This window comes from Hippoglossus stenolepis, chromosome 13 (genome assembly GCF_022539355.2).
Source record: "Hippoglossus stenolepis isolate QCI-W04-F060 chromosome 13, HSTE1.2, whole genome shotgun sequence".
Classification (NCBI taxonomy): domain Eukaryota; kingdom Metazoa; phylum Chordata; class Actinopteri; order Pleuronectiformes; family Pleuronectidae; genus Hippoglossus; species Hippoglossus stenolepis.
The window spans coordinates 5,556,418-5,573,521 of NC_061495.1; the positions used below are offsets into that span (position 1 = coordinate 5,556,418).

At 42.2% G+C, this 17,104-nt stretch overlaps 1 protein-coding gene across 3 annotated transcripts in view; it reads right to left on the reverse strand.

The window, feature by feature from the left end:
- Positions 1-17,104, reverse strand: part of adarb1b (adenosine deaminase RNA specific B1b) — a 109,507-nt gene that overhangs the window by 29,170 nt on the left and 63,233 nt on the right. The window contains exon 3 of one of the 3 annotated variants that reach the window (XM_035174282.2): positions 11,313-11,349. Coding sequence is in view for 2 of the 3 variants with exons in the window: in XM_035174280.2 (XP_035030171.2) it covers positions 10,030-10,129 (100 nt within the window). In the remaining variant the exon portion in view is untranslated. Of the gene's footprint in view, positions 1-10,029; positions 10,384-11,312; positions 11,350-17,104 lie in introns of those variants that run through there. The other 2 variants (XM_035174280.2, XM_035174281.2) reach the window with 2 other exon arrangements.

Here is a 17,104-nt window from a genome sequence, read left to right on the forward strand (position 1 = left end):
GTGTGTGTGTGTGTGGTGGCAGGTGGGTGGTTGGCGGGTTACAGAGGTTGGTAGGCCAGAGAGGAGGCTGCAGCTAAATGGCTGCCCTCACTTCCTGTGTCCATCAAAGCCAGAACAAGCCACCGCTCAGCCTCTGGGTGCGACACACGGCCGACACCGGTGACAGCACCAGCCTGCATAAACACTTTTAAATGGACACACACACACACACACACACACACACACACACACACACACACACACACACACACACACACACACACACACACACACACACACACACACACACACACACACACACACACACACACACACACAAACTGTTCCTCAAATTGTATTCCCTAGATTTTATTTTTGTTTTATAGTTGATTGGACAAATTAGAAATGTGGAAATAATATATATAATTCAGATTTATTTATTTATTATTTAATTTTTATGCAGTTTTGTGCACAAACTGTGGAGTCTTACTGTCAAATCAATCACAGGAGCTCTCCCATTCACGTAAGCTGCTTTCAGACATGCACTGAAGAGATCCTCTGGACATTCTTTGGAGGGGCAGTGAGTGTGAACACCAATGTCCGACTGAGAGCCTCCGGACTTACTGCAGACTTTCTCTGGCCAAGTCCCCTTGTAAAGAATCTGCAGAATGTCTTATGGAGCCAATGTGAGAACACAGCAGGGGATCATCTGATTCACCGCGGGCGAGTGGGTGTGATGACGTTTTTAACACGCACAGAGATGTCAAGGGAGCTTTTGGTGATGAGGGTCGACCGTGGTGTCGATGTGGTTTAGACAAAAACACATCATCTCCACCGCAGAACTTATACGCTGCTTCCTGCCTGCTGCACAAATCACCAATAAACCTGTTTTTTAAATGTGATACACTTTAAATAGAATGTTTTAAAAGGATTTGATAATTTCTTTGTTTAAGTTAGGGTTCTTAATATGAATTAATGATATTTCTATGAATAATATAGATTTTTCTGTTCATTTTCTTTTAAAAACTGGTTATATAAAGAATTAAGAAATTACAACTAAACTTATAATGCAATATTTGTTATATATTAGCAATGTTTTTTAATATCATTCAGTCCTATCATACAAAAACATTTGAGGACCAAATTTTCTGTTCATAACCCACTTTATTTATCAACAATGTGAGATGTGAGTAACATTCCTCTCACCTCTTATCTTAAAGCAAACATGTATTTGCAGTGAACCGCCACACGACGAGGTTGATGTTCAGGCAGGTACCAACAATGTCCACGTCCAAGGAAACCAGAGGTAAACATCTGCTCGTGAAGTCCTTATATGGTGTGTTTGAAGCTGTTCAGCTCAGAGGTGGTAAAACTACGGCCACAAAGATAAGATATCTGTGGTGATGTCTGGCATAAACATGTGATAAATATTTGAAAGTTAGTCGGGTAAATCACAATTCACATCATGTGAATTGTCCTTAAATCTAAAATCTACTCATTCAAACCACAATGGGAAAAAAATGCTAGAAGTTATTGTGCAATGTTTTGTTTTTCTTTGATTCAGACCTGAGCCTTGACATTTTCATTCCCGGTTCTGATATTGGGGTCATATTAGTGCATTCCATGGCCTTTCAGGTAGAGTAGAGAGAATCTAATAACAGCAACTTATTTATCAGAGCTGGGTTTTCTCTGGATCTCCTGGTTGTGTGAGGATAGTGACTGACTGAGCCCGGCTCACAGTTTGAATTGTTTTTATATTGACTCCAAAGATCCTGTGTTGACAATTTTGTGTTTATGTAACTGAATGCATTGTTCCTGCATTTGCCCCAAACGTGTTACATGTAAAAAGAAATAAATCAATTCTAGCCTTTTTCTTATTAGAGCAGATGATTATGAGGTTGTACATGACGACCTGGTGCCTTAATTTCAAATCACAGCACACAATTGTTTCCATCACTCAATCAAACAACTAAACAATTAAAGCTTTGTCGAGCAACTAGTCAAATTGCATTATGGGTAATGTAGTCAAAGCTTTGACAAAGAAAAATGTGGGAATAAAAAAGGTGTTTTCTGTGATCTATTGCAATCATTTTGTTGCTTACTGTGAAATAAATATATATACACGGTGAGTCTATAATTTGAATATGAGCACACTGCTTAATTAGTTGAAAGGCTTATATAGCCTGTTAAATAGCTACATCCATGAAAAACGGCAAAGAATATTTGGCTTTAATTGCAAAGAACTCTGTGTTGTTGCCGCCAATTTATAAAATTAAAACTTAGATTGTTGTAATATAATTAATTTGGATTATTATGAAGCCAGAATTGTTCCCTCGAAGTACTATCGCCAGCCACCAAAGTGTTGAGAAATGACAAATGGCAAAAAAAGTAGTATTTGAGTATTTAACAGAGCTCTGTGATTAACAAACAATCACAAACAACGACAGCTGTTAAAAGGTGCCTCTTCAAAACTACATGAATGTTTCTTCTCTCCACTGCCGATGGAAAAAAACAATTTACTGTCCAGAAGGGAAAAGTTGGAAAAATAACAAAAACAGAGGGGAGTCAAAAAAAACGAAAAAGCCAGAGTAAAGATGGAAGAAACAGACTAAGAGTCTAAGATGAAGAATCGAAGATGAGGGGGAGGAGGGGGAGGAAGAGATGACGGGGAAAAAACGAGGGAGCAAGGACAGGGAAAGAAACTGGACAGAGACAAATGGCCACGGGAAATGGCCAGTGCAAGAGAGCCCGCCTATGAGACAACCCTCTCAGCGGCCCTAACACTGACTGATAGGCCCACCGGGCAGCGCGGCCACTCCAATCCATTCCACTGCTGTCTGATTTCTCCCTTACTCTTTAAAAAAAATATATAAAATCACATTAAGCCCACCTGACTTACCAGAATGTGTATTAGAACAATGTTGAGTTACCGCTTGTAATAGTAGTTTATAGGTGTTATAGTTTATAGTTAAATATGAAATGTTCCATCTTGTCACTATTATAAATTTTCGCTGCTGGGCGAAACAGTTTGTTCTCCCCATGTGTAACTTGGTGTCGATATGTGCGACACATTACAGGACAACAAGGATTTCTTGCTTTTACTGGCAAACTTTTTATTTTCTTTGGCTTAGTTTTAAGTTGTACTTTTAGTTTTGAGCCATATTTACTCCATCTCGTCTTTCCACTCTGCTGGATTCACTCACTATTTTGATTTATATTCTTCAGGTTAGGCTTTTATCCAACTCGGAAGCTGCTTCTGTTGGCTGGAGAAGATAAAATATGAGTGCTCAAACTTCAAAATTTCCCCTCCTTCCCTTATATCTTGAAGTATGCAGTTGATAATCCTGCGTGTGACAAGGCGGTCCAGATTATTCTAAATACTGTATTTATGTTGGTAATAGTTCCAAGGATGCAGTAATTGCCCTTTAAGAGACAAACATTGAGTCGATGTGTAAATATCGCAGAAGCAGCAGCGAGACTTAAGAGCGGAGGAGGGACAGGGACAGGTAGGGATACGAATAGGAACGTGGGATCATTGTTAGCTGTCTGCGTATGCAGTTAGATAAGTGAGTGCTACTGTCACCACCCACAATCCCATTACTTTCCCCAATAAAGCACTGGCAGTCCAGTGATTACCTCAAGAACATGAGAACGAGGAAGAATCTTAATAGAAATGGGATCGGTTTTATTTTTTGAGAGTCTCTCTGTCTGTCTGTCGCTTCCACAGGTGATGTCTCCAGGCACTGACCAGGTAATGCTGTGTAATAGAGTACACGTGTGGGCACCGGGGGCCTAATGGAGAGGGGTTGTGGAGTGCTTGTCGTGCTGCCTGATTGAAACTGATGGGCCAAGGTATAGGGGCCACAGAGTACGGCCACCCAACACGGCCCTCGCTGTCTCATCAAACAGACATACACGTGAACACGCACGCACGCACTTACACACACTTACCTCAGAGTCCATTATTCAATTTGGCCCTTCTAATGACCAGTGAATTAGGCTGCCAGAAGTGATTTGCCTTACTTCTGGTGGTACATGCTTTCCTCCACTCTGCATATTAAGAAGCAGCCATTCAGACGCTGCCGTCCAATGAGCCTCCTCCGACCAGTGAACACGGCTAGATGAGCTGGGACTAGGAAGGCGTCTGAGACAACATTTCATAAAACTGGGGGTAGATGGAACAAGTTTTAGAAGTATGTTGAATCCTCTAGGTTCTCTGAGGACAAATAGCCTAGAGTAATTCCACTATATACATTTTGCAATATGTGATATCTGCAATGTCACAAAGCTGCAATTACACAAGGGCTTTTAATTTGAAACCTTAAAATCAATCAGTTGGAGTCACAGGGTGACGCAGAGAGAAAGAGGAGTTAGCAAAGAACAAAAGGTAGAATTAACTAACTAACATGAAGTTTAATGTCCATCGGTCGGGTCAAATCCCAATGGGCTGTCACGCTGATAATGTCTACAGCAGCGTGGTGCCACAGACAGAACAACAACCAACATATTGGTCTCACTTATGATAAAGGCATTTTTAGGATGGATGTTGCATTTAAAGTGTTAAAATGAAAATAACAAACAACATAAAGAAAACAAATGAGTTTTGAATAACAGGCGTAATACAGATGGAGTGTGCAGTTATTGTACACATTGTACTGACTGCACTCTTATGCACTGTAGGGTGCAAAGCTGTCCCATTATTCTTTATAGATTCCGTAGGTCCAGGTATCAGGTTTAATAATAACAAAACTCCTCTACTTTTGCTTTCTTCCATCTTTTCAAGGTTGTTGGGTGGCTGCCTCTCCTCTTTTCACTAGGAGCTGTAAAATCTATTTGACAGCTCTGATTTATGACACAGCATAGGCACCGAGTGCCTGTGGGGGGGAAAGGAGTGTACGTTTGAGTGTGTTTGGAAGTGTGTGAATGTTATGTGTGTGCGAGCATGCCTGGCTCACCACTGCTGTGCTCAATGTTCAAGTACCTAACAGAGCACACAGGTAAGGAGCTGCTGGAAACCTACAAATATTACCATGCAAATATCCAGGTTGTCATAGTGCACAACTATGGTTTCATGCAAAGGCACCAACATCAAGATAATAGACACAACACGTTAAGACCAATACAATCCAAACCAGCCTTAAACCATTGTGTTAAAGTTTTACGTTTGACTTTAGTCACTTCCTTGTCGTAAACATTTTTCCAAAAAGGTTTAACAGTGTTATTTCATTGAGGATCCACGATCCAACACAATCAATTACTACATTTACATTATGTCCACTACCTCATTGGTCCGACATTCCTGCCAGATTTTTAGAACCGCAACCTGAAATAGTTTAATGTTTTGAATGTTAAAACACTTACATCGTGCATTAAACTATTTCAGGTTCAAGTGATTACTTTTGAGTTTTAACCGAGACATATTGAGCAAGATTACGCAAAAACTACTGGACGGATTACCACAAAAACTAGCATAGGAACTTTTTTTGCCACTTTCTTAAACATTTTAAGATAAGGCCTTTTTGAGGATCTTACACAAAAATGACACAGAAATCTGGATGACAGAAACCATGCAAGTTAAGGGGACTGATATCAGTGAGTGTACTTTGGTTCGGCTTGATTGAATTTAAAGGGGGCTGTCGGCAGGGGTATGTAATGTTATGTAATGTAATGTAAGGTATGCTCTCTCTTTCGGTCTTCCGGGGACTTTGCATAGACTTCCATTAATTTCCTGCAGATTTACCCTCAACACAACATCTGAATCATTTTAACCCAAGTCTAACCTGAACCACTGACCTCCAAAAAACATCTTTTCACGCACACACACTCTGTCCTCTCCTCACCAAATGCCCAGCATGCTCACAGTTAATACTGATGGCCACGTTCAAGGCCAGGTTAGACACACAGGGATCCTGTTCCCCCGAGGAGATGGATATGTGTGTATACTCAAACATATTAGTGTGTATGTGCTGCAGGTTGGGTTGAGGGGTGGGTGGGGGGTGGGCCTGACAATAAATGCGGTGCAAGGACACAGATGCAGTAACGTAGATACGCGCCCGCCAGCGTCTTTGACACCGTCATCTGGGAGTTGAATTTCACACCTTGTGCCTCTGCTAATGTCAGACAGACAGGTGGTGCTGATGGGAGGCAGGGAGAGCACAGGGTGGGAAAGGATGAGGAAGATTGTGACAGGTGACATAGGGAGGGTGAAAATGTTCATGCAACCAAAGAGGAGTGATGTCAGAGGTGGGAGGAAAGAGGCTGCAAACAGATACACAGTCAGAGTACTTCACTGCATGGCATGACTAGCTTCCTGTGTATCGCTGACAAGGGGTTTCCACGCAACACCTTTGTTTGGGAAAATCTGATTTTCATCACTATACGTCCTGTTCCGTTATATCGACAAAAAATCCCCTCAGAAATAACCAGCTACAAAAGAAAAACAAACATTTCCATAACCATCTGAATCCACACTTACATCAAATCTACGCTAATGAAGTTTATCACTGTGGTGATGAAGGGAGCCGACACAAACCTGTGAAGTGTCTCTCCGCCAGCTAAACACACCTCAGTGGTTCGGTGCTGTCTCGCTACAATGGTCCTTTTTCCCCTCCCCTCCCCTCTGTCAGTCTGTTACAGTCATTAGCAGCATGCTAATCGAGGCTAATTACATTGAGACAGGCAGACACAACTCATTTCTTATCGTGACAGAGTGCCGCTGTGTTTGCGGTGCCTGAGAATGTTCTGCCACTGAATGAGGCACGGCTCATAATTAACAGTTTTTTTTTGTTGTTAGGTAAATTAAGGCGACTGTGTTCTCGATTTGATTCCCATTGCTACTGCTGTTAAATGTTAATAGGTTTGTCTGAACTTATTCAGAGGCTGTACATCTATTTCTTGGGTCTACATAGAACAGTTACGATTATTATAAGAAAAGAAAAATGGCAAAAAGCATAATTTCTAAACAATTTTCATATAAAGAGTGAATTAATATATAAGTAATTATATTGAGAAAAGAGAAAATGTTAAAACCGAGCCTTGTTGTATAGAAAACGTCTCTTTCATAGCGATGACTGTGAGCATCAGCCGGAGCAGAGCCCCCTCGCTGCCCCCCTATTCAAGTTGCAAAAGCTCATTTTGGAGATTCTGCTGACATAGCAGAAAACAGGCCTCTGTTCCCCATTTTCCATATTTCATATACGGCCCATTGGAAAGCATCGCCTGCGAGTGTCATGGCGTGTGACATTTATGAGAGATGCCTTGAAGAACCTATCACTTGGAAGATATGCTTAAGTTGAGCATTTTGAAAGTCACTGTGCACCGGATGGTGATTTCACTTATAAAGCAAAAGGTAAATGAAGATCATCTACATGGTAACTGGTCAAACCACCCATCCTCCAGTAGAGTATGACAGAGGGGCAGGTTATACTGCAGTAATACTAATACATTTTATTCACATGGCACAAAATCAAATAATAATGAACTGATATATGGATTAAACAGCAATGTGAGAATAGAGTAGGAAAGGGCATTATTAAGTTGTAACAAATGCAGAGGTGTTACTAATAACATTAACAATGGTTCTGTTCTATTTGAGAGGCCCAGTGTGTCATACTAGTGTGACAGTGAGTCACCAGAACCCTGAAATTCAAACATTATTATTAATATTGGATTTCTGGCACTCGTGTAATGTGGGGAAGCCTTGTGTGAAAAAGGCTTGTTGTTGGAGAAAATCAATTTCAAGGTGAGGTTTAGAAAAAAATCTGGTTTGGAGATGCAATATCGAAGGTGTACTCTTATATAGTACCTTCATCATGAACAATTATATGGTATTTCAATGTATTAGAGTACAATATTATGCTATTTTATACTTCTTCTTATACTCTGTCATTGCACCTTAAGGGAAAAATCCTGTGTTAAAAACTCTTCAAACTCTTCAAACACTAATTCTCCAAATAAGCTTCTTTAAACGTGATATTTTCTTAAATGGGATGAAATAAGTTTGAAGCACTAAAATGAGGTGAAAGATCGAACTGAATATAAATTCTGTTTAGGGCTGTGCTGTGGATTAGTGCTTATGAAAAGATGGCTCCCTCAAAACAGTGACCCTGGTCACCCCTGTATCGACACGTTGAGTGTCCTTGTGGAAGACACTAATCCACACTTAATGGACTGTCCGGTCCAGTGGTGCGGGACGGACTCTGCCCTCACTGTTCAAGGGAACAGAGATTTCCTTGAGTCAGTGTCACATTATTCAACTGATGATTGTCTTGAATAAGTGTGTGACCTCATCATCTCAGCCAGAGTTAGCCGCCAACCCACCGGGGCACGCTGAGGAGCTCAAGCACTAAGCAACTTATCAGGGGGCTTCCAGCACGAGGCATTAAAGCTGCCGGAGAGAGCAAACAGAGCCACATTGGTCCAAAGTCCTGCTTAGTCATCGCTTCTCTCGGAGTGGTGAAAAAGTGCCACTTTCATTCCCCTGGTGATAAGGGCGAGTGAAAAGGCGGGAAACGGTGCTGTGTAATGCTGATGGACGCAGGCAGCCTCTGCTTGAGCGGGGCTGGAGTGTGCAAACAGGGGCTAAAAATGCAGCATCAGCACTGGTTGGATTTACTTGGATGAATGGACTCGGCTCGACGAGGGGTTGGGGGGGAAGTTTGGAGGGTGTTGGGTGTCAAAGCAAGTGGCTGAGACATGGCTAATGCTTCCAGTGAGCTGTGGCCACCTAAGTAATTACTACCTTTGCTGTTAGGCTAATCCTCAGAGCAGAGCAGCAAACTCAGGAGAGTATAGCTCCGAGCCTCCGTGGGGCTCCCGACACTTGACTTCAATTACACAGAGAAACACACCTGTCAGTGTGTGTGTGTGTGTGGGGGGAGAGGGAGAGAGAGAGAGAGAGAGAGAGAGAGAGAGAGAGAGAGAGAGAGAGAGAGAGAGAGTATGTAAAGGATGAGCAAGAGAGAGTTTAAAGGATGAGAGAGAGGGCGGAAAGGAGAGCGAGCGAGAGAGAGAGAGAGAGAGAGAGAGAGAGGGAGAGAGGGAGGAAAGGAGAGCAAGAGAGAGAGAGTATGTACAGGAAGAGAGAGAGAGAGAGAGAGAGAGAGAGAGAGAGAGAGAGAGAGTGTGTATCTGTGTGTATGTAAAGATGAGCAAGAGAGAGTTTAAAGGATGAGAGAGAGAGAGAGAAGTGTTTGGTGTGTGTGTGTGTGTGTAAAAGATGAGAGAGAATACCAATCAGTCACTAATTCTAATTAATTTAAAAATAAGACTTAGCAGAATGCTCAAACATAAAAACATGTGTTCAATCTAAACACAGCACTTTCGTGAATCTAATATGTTTTTAGCATGTTAAAGTCCATCGATTACAGATAAACGACATAATGGAGATGCGTGGCTGAAATGTTAAATAAAGGACAGTCCATCAACAACATCACGCTGTCTCCTAAATTGACTAACAGGTCTTTTAAATGTTCATCCTAACACAAAACCCCAATATCCTGCTAGTTTGTATACATATGCTTTCAGTGATTGTAATAATTAAATCAGATCTGGGACCCAGCGCTCAGTCCATGCTTCCTGTGTTTCTCTACTGACAGTACATTCTTTCTTCTGTTTGTTTGTGTCAGACATGTTTGCAAATCTCAGAGTAAAACAGGTCTATAATTTAAAATGCTTAGTTTGGATTATATGTGCACACTAATTTAATGGCTGAGCTGAAAGTAACTAACACATGGATCCTTAAAATATGCAAGAAAAAACATCATAACAAGAGACAAATTTTGTGAAATAGAGACGATAAAGAAAAGAGGAGGTTCTTGTGCAATTCAGACAACTTTACAAATCAATGAAATTAGTTCTTACACAGAGAAACATGAACAGATTTCCCAGCAGCCTCCTGATGTCTGAGACTTCACCCAAAACAAGTGAAACAAACAGTTTTACTCCAGTGAGTGCACAGCTCTGCTCCCCCACCTGTTACTACACATTCTACAACCAGCTCAGCTCAGCATCACTCTCTGCGTATGAACCGCTGCCGTCGGGGGGGTTTACCTTTGCGCTCGGAGCGTTTCTTGCGCCTCCTCTTGAACCTGCGTCGGATCAGGCAGTAATACGAGTCCAGATTCTGCGTGCCGCTGGTGAGAAGGGCCATGTCTCTGTCTGCACTTGCACTTTGAGGGAAATTAACTAAACTGCTTCTTTAGAACTTGTCTACCTGTTCCCTCACCTCTCGCAGCCACAGCTCGCCTGCTTGCTAATGATATTCAGGATGGCCAACTCCACACACCTGCAGCGTCCCTTTGTTTCTACTTTAGTCTTCCCCTCATATCCCAACTCTCTTTTCCTCCCTCCCTTTCCTCCTCCTCCTCTCACCGCCTCTCTCCTCCATTGACTCCATGTCTGCCCTATCACTAGTCAGAGAGGGGAGGCGAAGGGGGAGAGTGAGGAGAAAGAAGGAGGGGACTCTCGGAGGAGAGAGAGAGAGACTCATGTTTTCAGATGGCTGTGAATTAACCCAGCGAGCGGAATCGGGCTGCTTACCTGTCTAATCCCCTCTCAGAGTAACTGACATCTCAACACAGTCACAGAGAGAAAACAACTTCACCTACTCCCCTATTCTGTCTGCTTTACAGTTCATCACACACACACTGCACTGTTGTGATCATCTGTTTGCAGTAATAAAAAAATTTAAACACTAAATAAGATATAAAAATGCACCTACACAAACCTCCACAAAGTATGTAAACGTAATATTTAAAGACACATCATAAAACCTTGAAATATAATGGTTTATATACATGTGTTCTACCATTGCAATGATTTTCACCTTGTGTTTCTTTCTATATCTTAAACATTAAGATTTTGTGTGCTCATATTCCCCCCCCCACCTCAGACTCAACAGCGTGAGAGGTAACAGAAAAGAAATACTCTGCCTCTCTCTAGTGGTTGTCTTCTGTAATTACATCTGTGATGGCACCAAAGCGCCACATTATTAAACCATGGAGGGAAAAGTTAAATGGTAAATTGTCTGCATTTGTGAAACAACACTCGTCCTATTGTACTTAACACTGCAGCTCATGTTCACATCCACGTTCATTCAGTGCTTCACTAACACACACAGGACACACATGGAGGCGATTTGGGGTTTGGCTGAGGGCCCACTCATGTTGAAATGATGCCACTGTGGTTGATTTATAAATACTTTACAAAACCTCTATATGAAGCCATTGTCAAGGAATTTTGTTGTGGAAGAAAAAGAAAAATGAAGAATATAACTTGAAAAACAGAAGCGGAAAAAGTAAAGAGAGAAAGAGAGAGCGAGAAACTCCACTCACCTTTGGCTCTGGTGTGACGTCTGCGATCGTAAAAAACCTGACAGAGAGGAAGACAAGATGTTCCAAGTAAGTAAACAGCAGAGAGAGAGTTTGGCCGACTGCAGTGTTACTGTCAGAAACCTGGATTACGGACAGTTCAAGAAAAAAAGATGCACAGTGTAAATTATTCGTGGTAGATGCAGAGGGGCAAAGACAAGTACACAGAGTGGGAGTACGGTCCATTAAAAGTTGGTTACTCCGCCAGGTTTCCACATCAGATGGACTTTCCCAGCAACAAAACGCTTGTGCTCCTGGACGACCACAGCTATTGTTTGGAGCAATGGAATGTACGTTTTTCCAGGTGAAGTGACTGAATCCATTTATCTTAGCTGGGAAAACGTGTTTCCAATTAATTCTCTGCAAAATAACCCATGTGCTATTAAATGCTTTCCTGTCTGAAGGCATGGCATTTGGCAGAAACGAGGCCTTTACTGAGAAACCCATTGTGGCAGTTTTTTTACATATGTGGCCAAAACGCTGATCTCAATCTGTAGAATTTCCGAATAATAAATAATCGGATTAATAAAATGTCTTCCTTGAGCATTGCTGGTCTTTAAATTAACAAGACCTTTTAGCTTTTCAGGCCACAGAGCAGAAAACGTGGGTATCTTTTTTACTATTCTGACGCTAATTCATCATCCGACTGGAAGTTTAGACCAGATAAATATTTACATTAAGTTTAGATTAATGGCACGGCGGTCTGTGGCAGCAGGCTGCATGGATGCACATGAAACAGGGAGCGATAACATGGTTAATGTGATGATGGAAAATATGTAGTTCCCCCGTGAGGCTACTGTACATCTCCCATGTTCCAGTCCAGAGGAGAAACCAAGCAGCAAACTGTTTTTACTGAGCTCCGTAAATCCAGGTTTTCCTCGTCATGCACCTGCAACATGGACACAGAACCATCTGAGGCTTAACTCATTTACATCATTGAACACTTATTTGTTGTAGAGAAGCTGGAAGAGTTGTTTAAAAATGTTGGTGGTCTACAACAGCGTCACTGTGTATTCATGCAAGTAAATCATATATATTATAGATTAAAATATGTTATATATATTTGTTACCTGGTACACAACATGCACTGGATACACGAACAGATTTTAAATTCATGGGTAAGAAATTAAGGAGAGGCAGATGGTGAGTTTGTGAGATACAGTATGTTTTTTTTGTGGAGAAATCATTTAAAATAATCAGCCTATATGAAGTCTAGTCAGCCGCAAGGATTTCAGCCCATATGACGCAACCTTTGACCCCTTCACTTCCGCTCTAATAACTCTCACTATCAATACCAGACCAGCTAGTGCATCAATTTGGATCATATGAAGACAAAGAGCCAGTGGTGAACACGTTCTCAGTGGCTTTGCTGCTTGTAATTGGTGTATTGGCTTTTGATATCAGCAAGCTAGACACTTTGTCATGGAGCAAACACTGACAGCTGCAGGAGCACAGGTGCTGCGGCATCTGACAGATACTTTGCCCAGAACACAACTCGGGTCCGTGTAGGTCCGGATTTGATTTGGAGATAATTGTGGGAAACGGTTTGGGTCCCGTACGAAGGTTTGCAGGCGGCTTTTTCCGAAAATGGACCCGTACAGGACTTCATTTAGCAGTGGAACAAAGATGAACTTTTTAACATATATTTTACTTATACACTAGCATGTGAAGAATCCAAAATGCAATACGTGGGATGAGAAACATTATAGGAATCAAACAGAATGATAATAGAAAATCTACGGATGAGTGTGGGAGAAAAAAAAGCCTTAAAGCTCAAAAGCCTTTATAGAGCAGCTGAGGGTAGAGATGACAGTAAAGGAATACGAGACATGAAGGGAAAGGAGAAATAGAGACAAGCTTGAGAATAGTAAAGGGGAGGATATACAGATATTTAAAACAATTTTGAGTGGGAAGTGTAAGATAAAGAAACGAGGCAAAGCAAGACCGAGATGTGGAATCGAAGAGAGGGAGGTGAAGTGAGGAGAAGGTAACATCAGGTGAAGGAGAACAATTCCAAAGTGGGGTCTGTAGCCTGCGGGATCATTTAAGGTCAATGAAGCTGTCTTAATTGCCGGCCCACTCCCCCACAGCCCCGCTCCCACAGCTTGATATAAAATGTTCCTAAAAACCAAATTAGTGGTTTTTGTGTAAGGGCTTGCCAATTAAGCACATGAAGTTAAACCGAGCAGAAAGAGGGAGAAACAGAAAGTGAGACAGCGGCTGAGAGAGAGAGTCCAACGGAGAGAAAGATTTGTGGAAAATGGTTAGAAAGATAGAAAAGGGAAAACAGATTTGTGATAGGAGTTGTGGGACACAGAAGTCGGGAGCAGAAAGGAGATTGTGAAACTTAAATATACTCCAGGCGCAAATTCATTCATACTTCGGTGTCCAAGCCAACCACAGCCGTGGCCGGCCAAGTCTCGCCACAACTGCCTTGGCTGGGCGGCTGTGTTATTTTTTAAATCTTTTGTTTTGATTTGTTGTCTGTGAAGGAGAGCCGCTACTCCACTTCCCTTCATGTTTTAATTTATAGAGACAGAGCAAAAGCAGCAGACATGGGAGAATGGAGTCAGTGCGTGCTCCACAGAGGCCTGTGTTGTTCCACTGGCAGAGAGTTTACCCACCGCTCTCTCTCTGCTTCCTAACACAAACTGAATGGACAAGAGGAAAAGAGGCTGTGGTTGTGAAGGCAATTCTCTGCGGTGTGTGATCCAGACTGAACAGAGATCCAGACTCAAATAACATCTCCAGTCCTGGTGGCCTTTGCACTGGTTTGACAGCAGAACACAACCATTGACAAAGACAACCTCTTAAAGGGTTTCACAGGGAGGAAATCCAGACTACTGTGGTGAGCCCATCTGTTGGTTCATACATGTACAGTCCACTAACAAGCACAAAGCTCTAAAAATAGATTCAGTGAGAACAGCTTTGTTTTTTGTTTTGTTGTTGTTATCTTTCTCTCAAGCCAGTTTAGGGGCAGTTTCAGGGATGCAGAAATTCCGAAGCTCAGCATAACTGTAGCTGATGAATGGATATTAAAAAGGTACAGTTGGGAAGTTGTTTCCTTAAGTTTCTTCTTCAGCAGTTGTATGTATCGGTTGCATTTTTTGTGTAGATTGCACTTGCTAACTTTTACACGATTACCAACCTTACCTTTAAATCATGGTTCATGAACAGTTTTGGAGATTCCTTGTGTTAACCTATAAGGGAATCACCCTCAGTAGAGTGCATATGTCCACAAACAGTCCCCTTATGAAACCACATTAAGATTTACCAGATCCAGATTTTTTATCAGATCTGCACCAAATTTCAAACAAAAACATGCGTGATTTTATTTTTATTAAAATGTTTAATCAATTGAAATGTCATGGGTGCTTCATTGGGTCATGTCCCACCCCTCCACACAATTTCAGGCAATTCAGTTGAGCAGTTTTTGCGTAAACCTGCTAACAAACAAACAGACAAACAAACAAACACCCATGAAGACATAACTTCCTGAGTGGAGGTAACGAATGGAAACAATCTGTGATGGTGTAGTGCAGCCAAACACCAGAGGGAGGAGTGGTGTCAAAACAGGGTCAAATACTGCAGCATCATTAAAGTGACATGTTGACAGTATAACATTTGCAATGAGTGAACAGGAACCTTCAGCTACACCAAAATCCAGTCTGCTCATTAGCATTTATAAGCTTTCCTCGTTAAAAATGAGAGACTACAAAGCAAAAGCCATCAGGCTAACAAGATCGTTTGAAGCAAGCAAAAAACACGCTAACAAGCAACGGACGTGTGGAGAAAAAAATAAAACTTCAGCGTCTTCTCTTTGTTGCTGATAAAAGACATTTTTTTCTTCCTCATCGACAAAAATGCACTCGTGCTGAAGCAGCTTTCCCAAGTCGCTGTGTGGAGATCCGGCTACAAACCGGACATGTAGGTATATGAGCATGTCCCGCGGTGGCAGAATACCGGAGCGTGAAGGCAGATGAAAAACGTCCATCCAGTTTCATTGCCTTGTGTGGAAGTTGTGTTCCTCACTGATCCTCATTTTGTGCACGGAGTTTGGCGAGAGCATGCGCGGGAGAGGAAGAGGTTGTGTGTGATAGATTAGCAGAGACAGGAGGGGAGAGCCTTTGAGAGCTTTTAGAACTGAGAGGGGGTGTGCTTGTGTGTGTGCATGTGTGTGTGTGCTGTGGTCATATTAGGGTTTAATAGGTGCGAACCTCCTTCCGGCTCTCTGTAGACCTGGCTGGAGGTCAGTGGGTGGATGGAAAATGATACGGGAGCTTCGATTAACTTGAGAGAGGTGATTAGAAGTCGACGGCAGAGGAGTAAAAAGACGTTTGAGACCGGGGGCCTGGAAGGAAACCGAGACTGCGAGGGCTGCTTATGAAAGAGAGACAGAGAGGCCAGTCAACCGCGCATGATAAGAGGAAGAGAGTGCGTGACTGTAAACCTCGACTGCCGCTCTTCAGCCAAAAAATCAGGCCAATGGCTTGGTAACCACTGTCCACAGACACACATACACACACAAGATACACACACGCACAGAAGACACAGACACACACACAGTAGCCAGGGTCCTGATAAGCCATTAAATGCTACCCCTCCCTCTGACCTAGCTTTCCCCTCTCACATACATACAAAGGGAAACCGTTTTGATTTATGCATCACTTAATTATGTGTGTGTGTGTGTGTGTGTGTGTGTGTGTGTGTGTGTGTGTGTGTGTGTGTGTAATTATATTGTGACTGATTGTGTGTGTATATGTGTGTCTGTGTATAAGAATTCAAGGGAGATAGAAGCCGGATCCCCATGCACTGTCTCTCTCCATCGTGAATGTCTGGCAATGTTTTTGTCTTACTGACACTCGTCCAGCAGAGGGCAGTAATGCTACAGGATGATTAATATTGTGCAGGATATAGACACATGGAATACCAGGACGGATGGTTTCATCTGCATGCATGTTTGAATCAGATTTTCTGTATGTGGTTGTGACCTTGAACACAGAGGAAGGTCAAATCTCTAAGTGGATGAGATTCACTTTGCCTTTTCTTAGATTGACAGTTGTGGTCATTTATTGGACAGTCCAGCTCCCAGGTGTCAGTGTATGGAGGTGAGACGAGGTGAAAATGGTTCTAGAGCGACTGCAGGGGCGATAAAAGAACAAGATTCAGAACAAGAAAACATCAACGAGCCCACAAGCTCAATGAAATTCACTTGTTTGGGGACATTTTCTCTGTTTTCTCTGTGCCACTTGACTTGAAAGATGTTTTATAACAGGGTCTCCGGCGAGGACTCTAATAAAAAGTGATTTGTGCTTTGGATGTTCAAAGGCTTGTGGCTGTATGGGTGTGGGGTTTCCCAGCAGTACTTTTCTGTATTCACATCCACAGTCTGACGCCATTATGAGGAAAAAGGATTCTGCGATTGCCGAAGTGAAGGATTGGGCTCGGCAGTCAATGTGAGAATGATTATTTCCGTGCTGTTAGCGTTTACTGTAGGCGCTGGGTAGAATACACAATGCAAGAGATGTGGCTATATATTCCCTCCCTATCTGTCACAGTGCAGCGCTCCAAGGATTTTTGTGTTGCCAAAAATCACAGCATGATGTCACCTCAATATGGTTAAAAAATGCTGCATTTCAATGCTAAGTATTACAGAGGGCTGTGTTCAGCCCCTGACAGTTTGGATTAGCACTCTGAGAGGCCAGTGATGGATTATCCTTGATACTACACCGGTGATACCTATTGGTTAGTTTGCC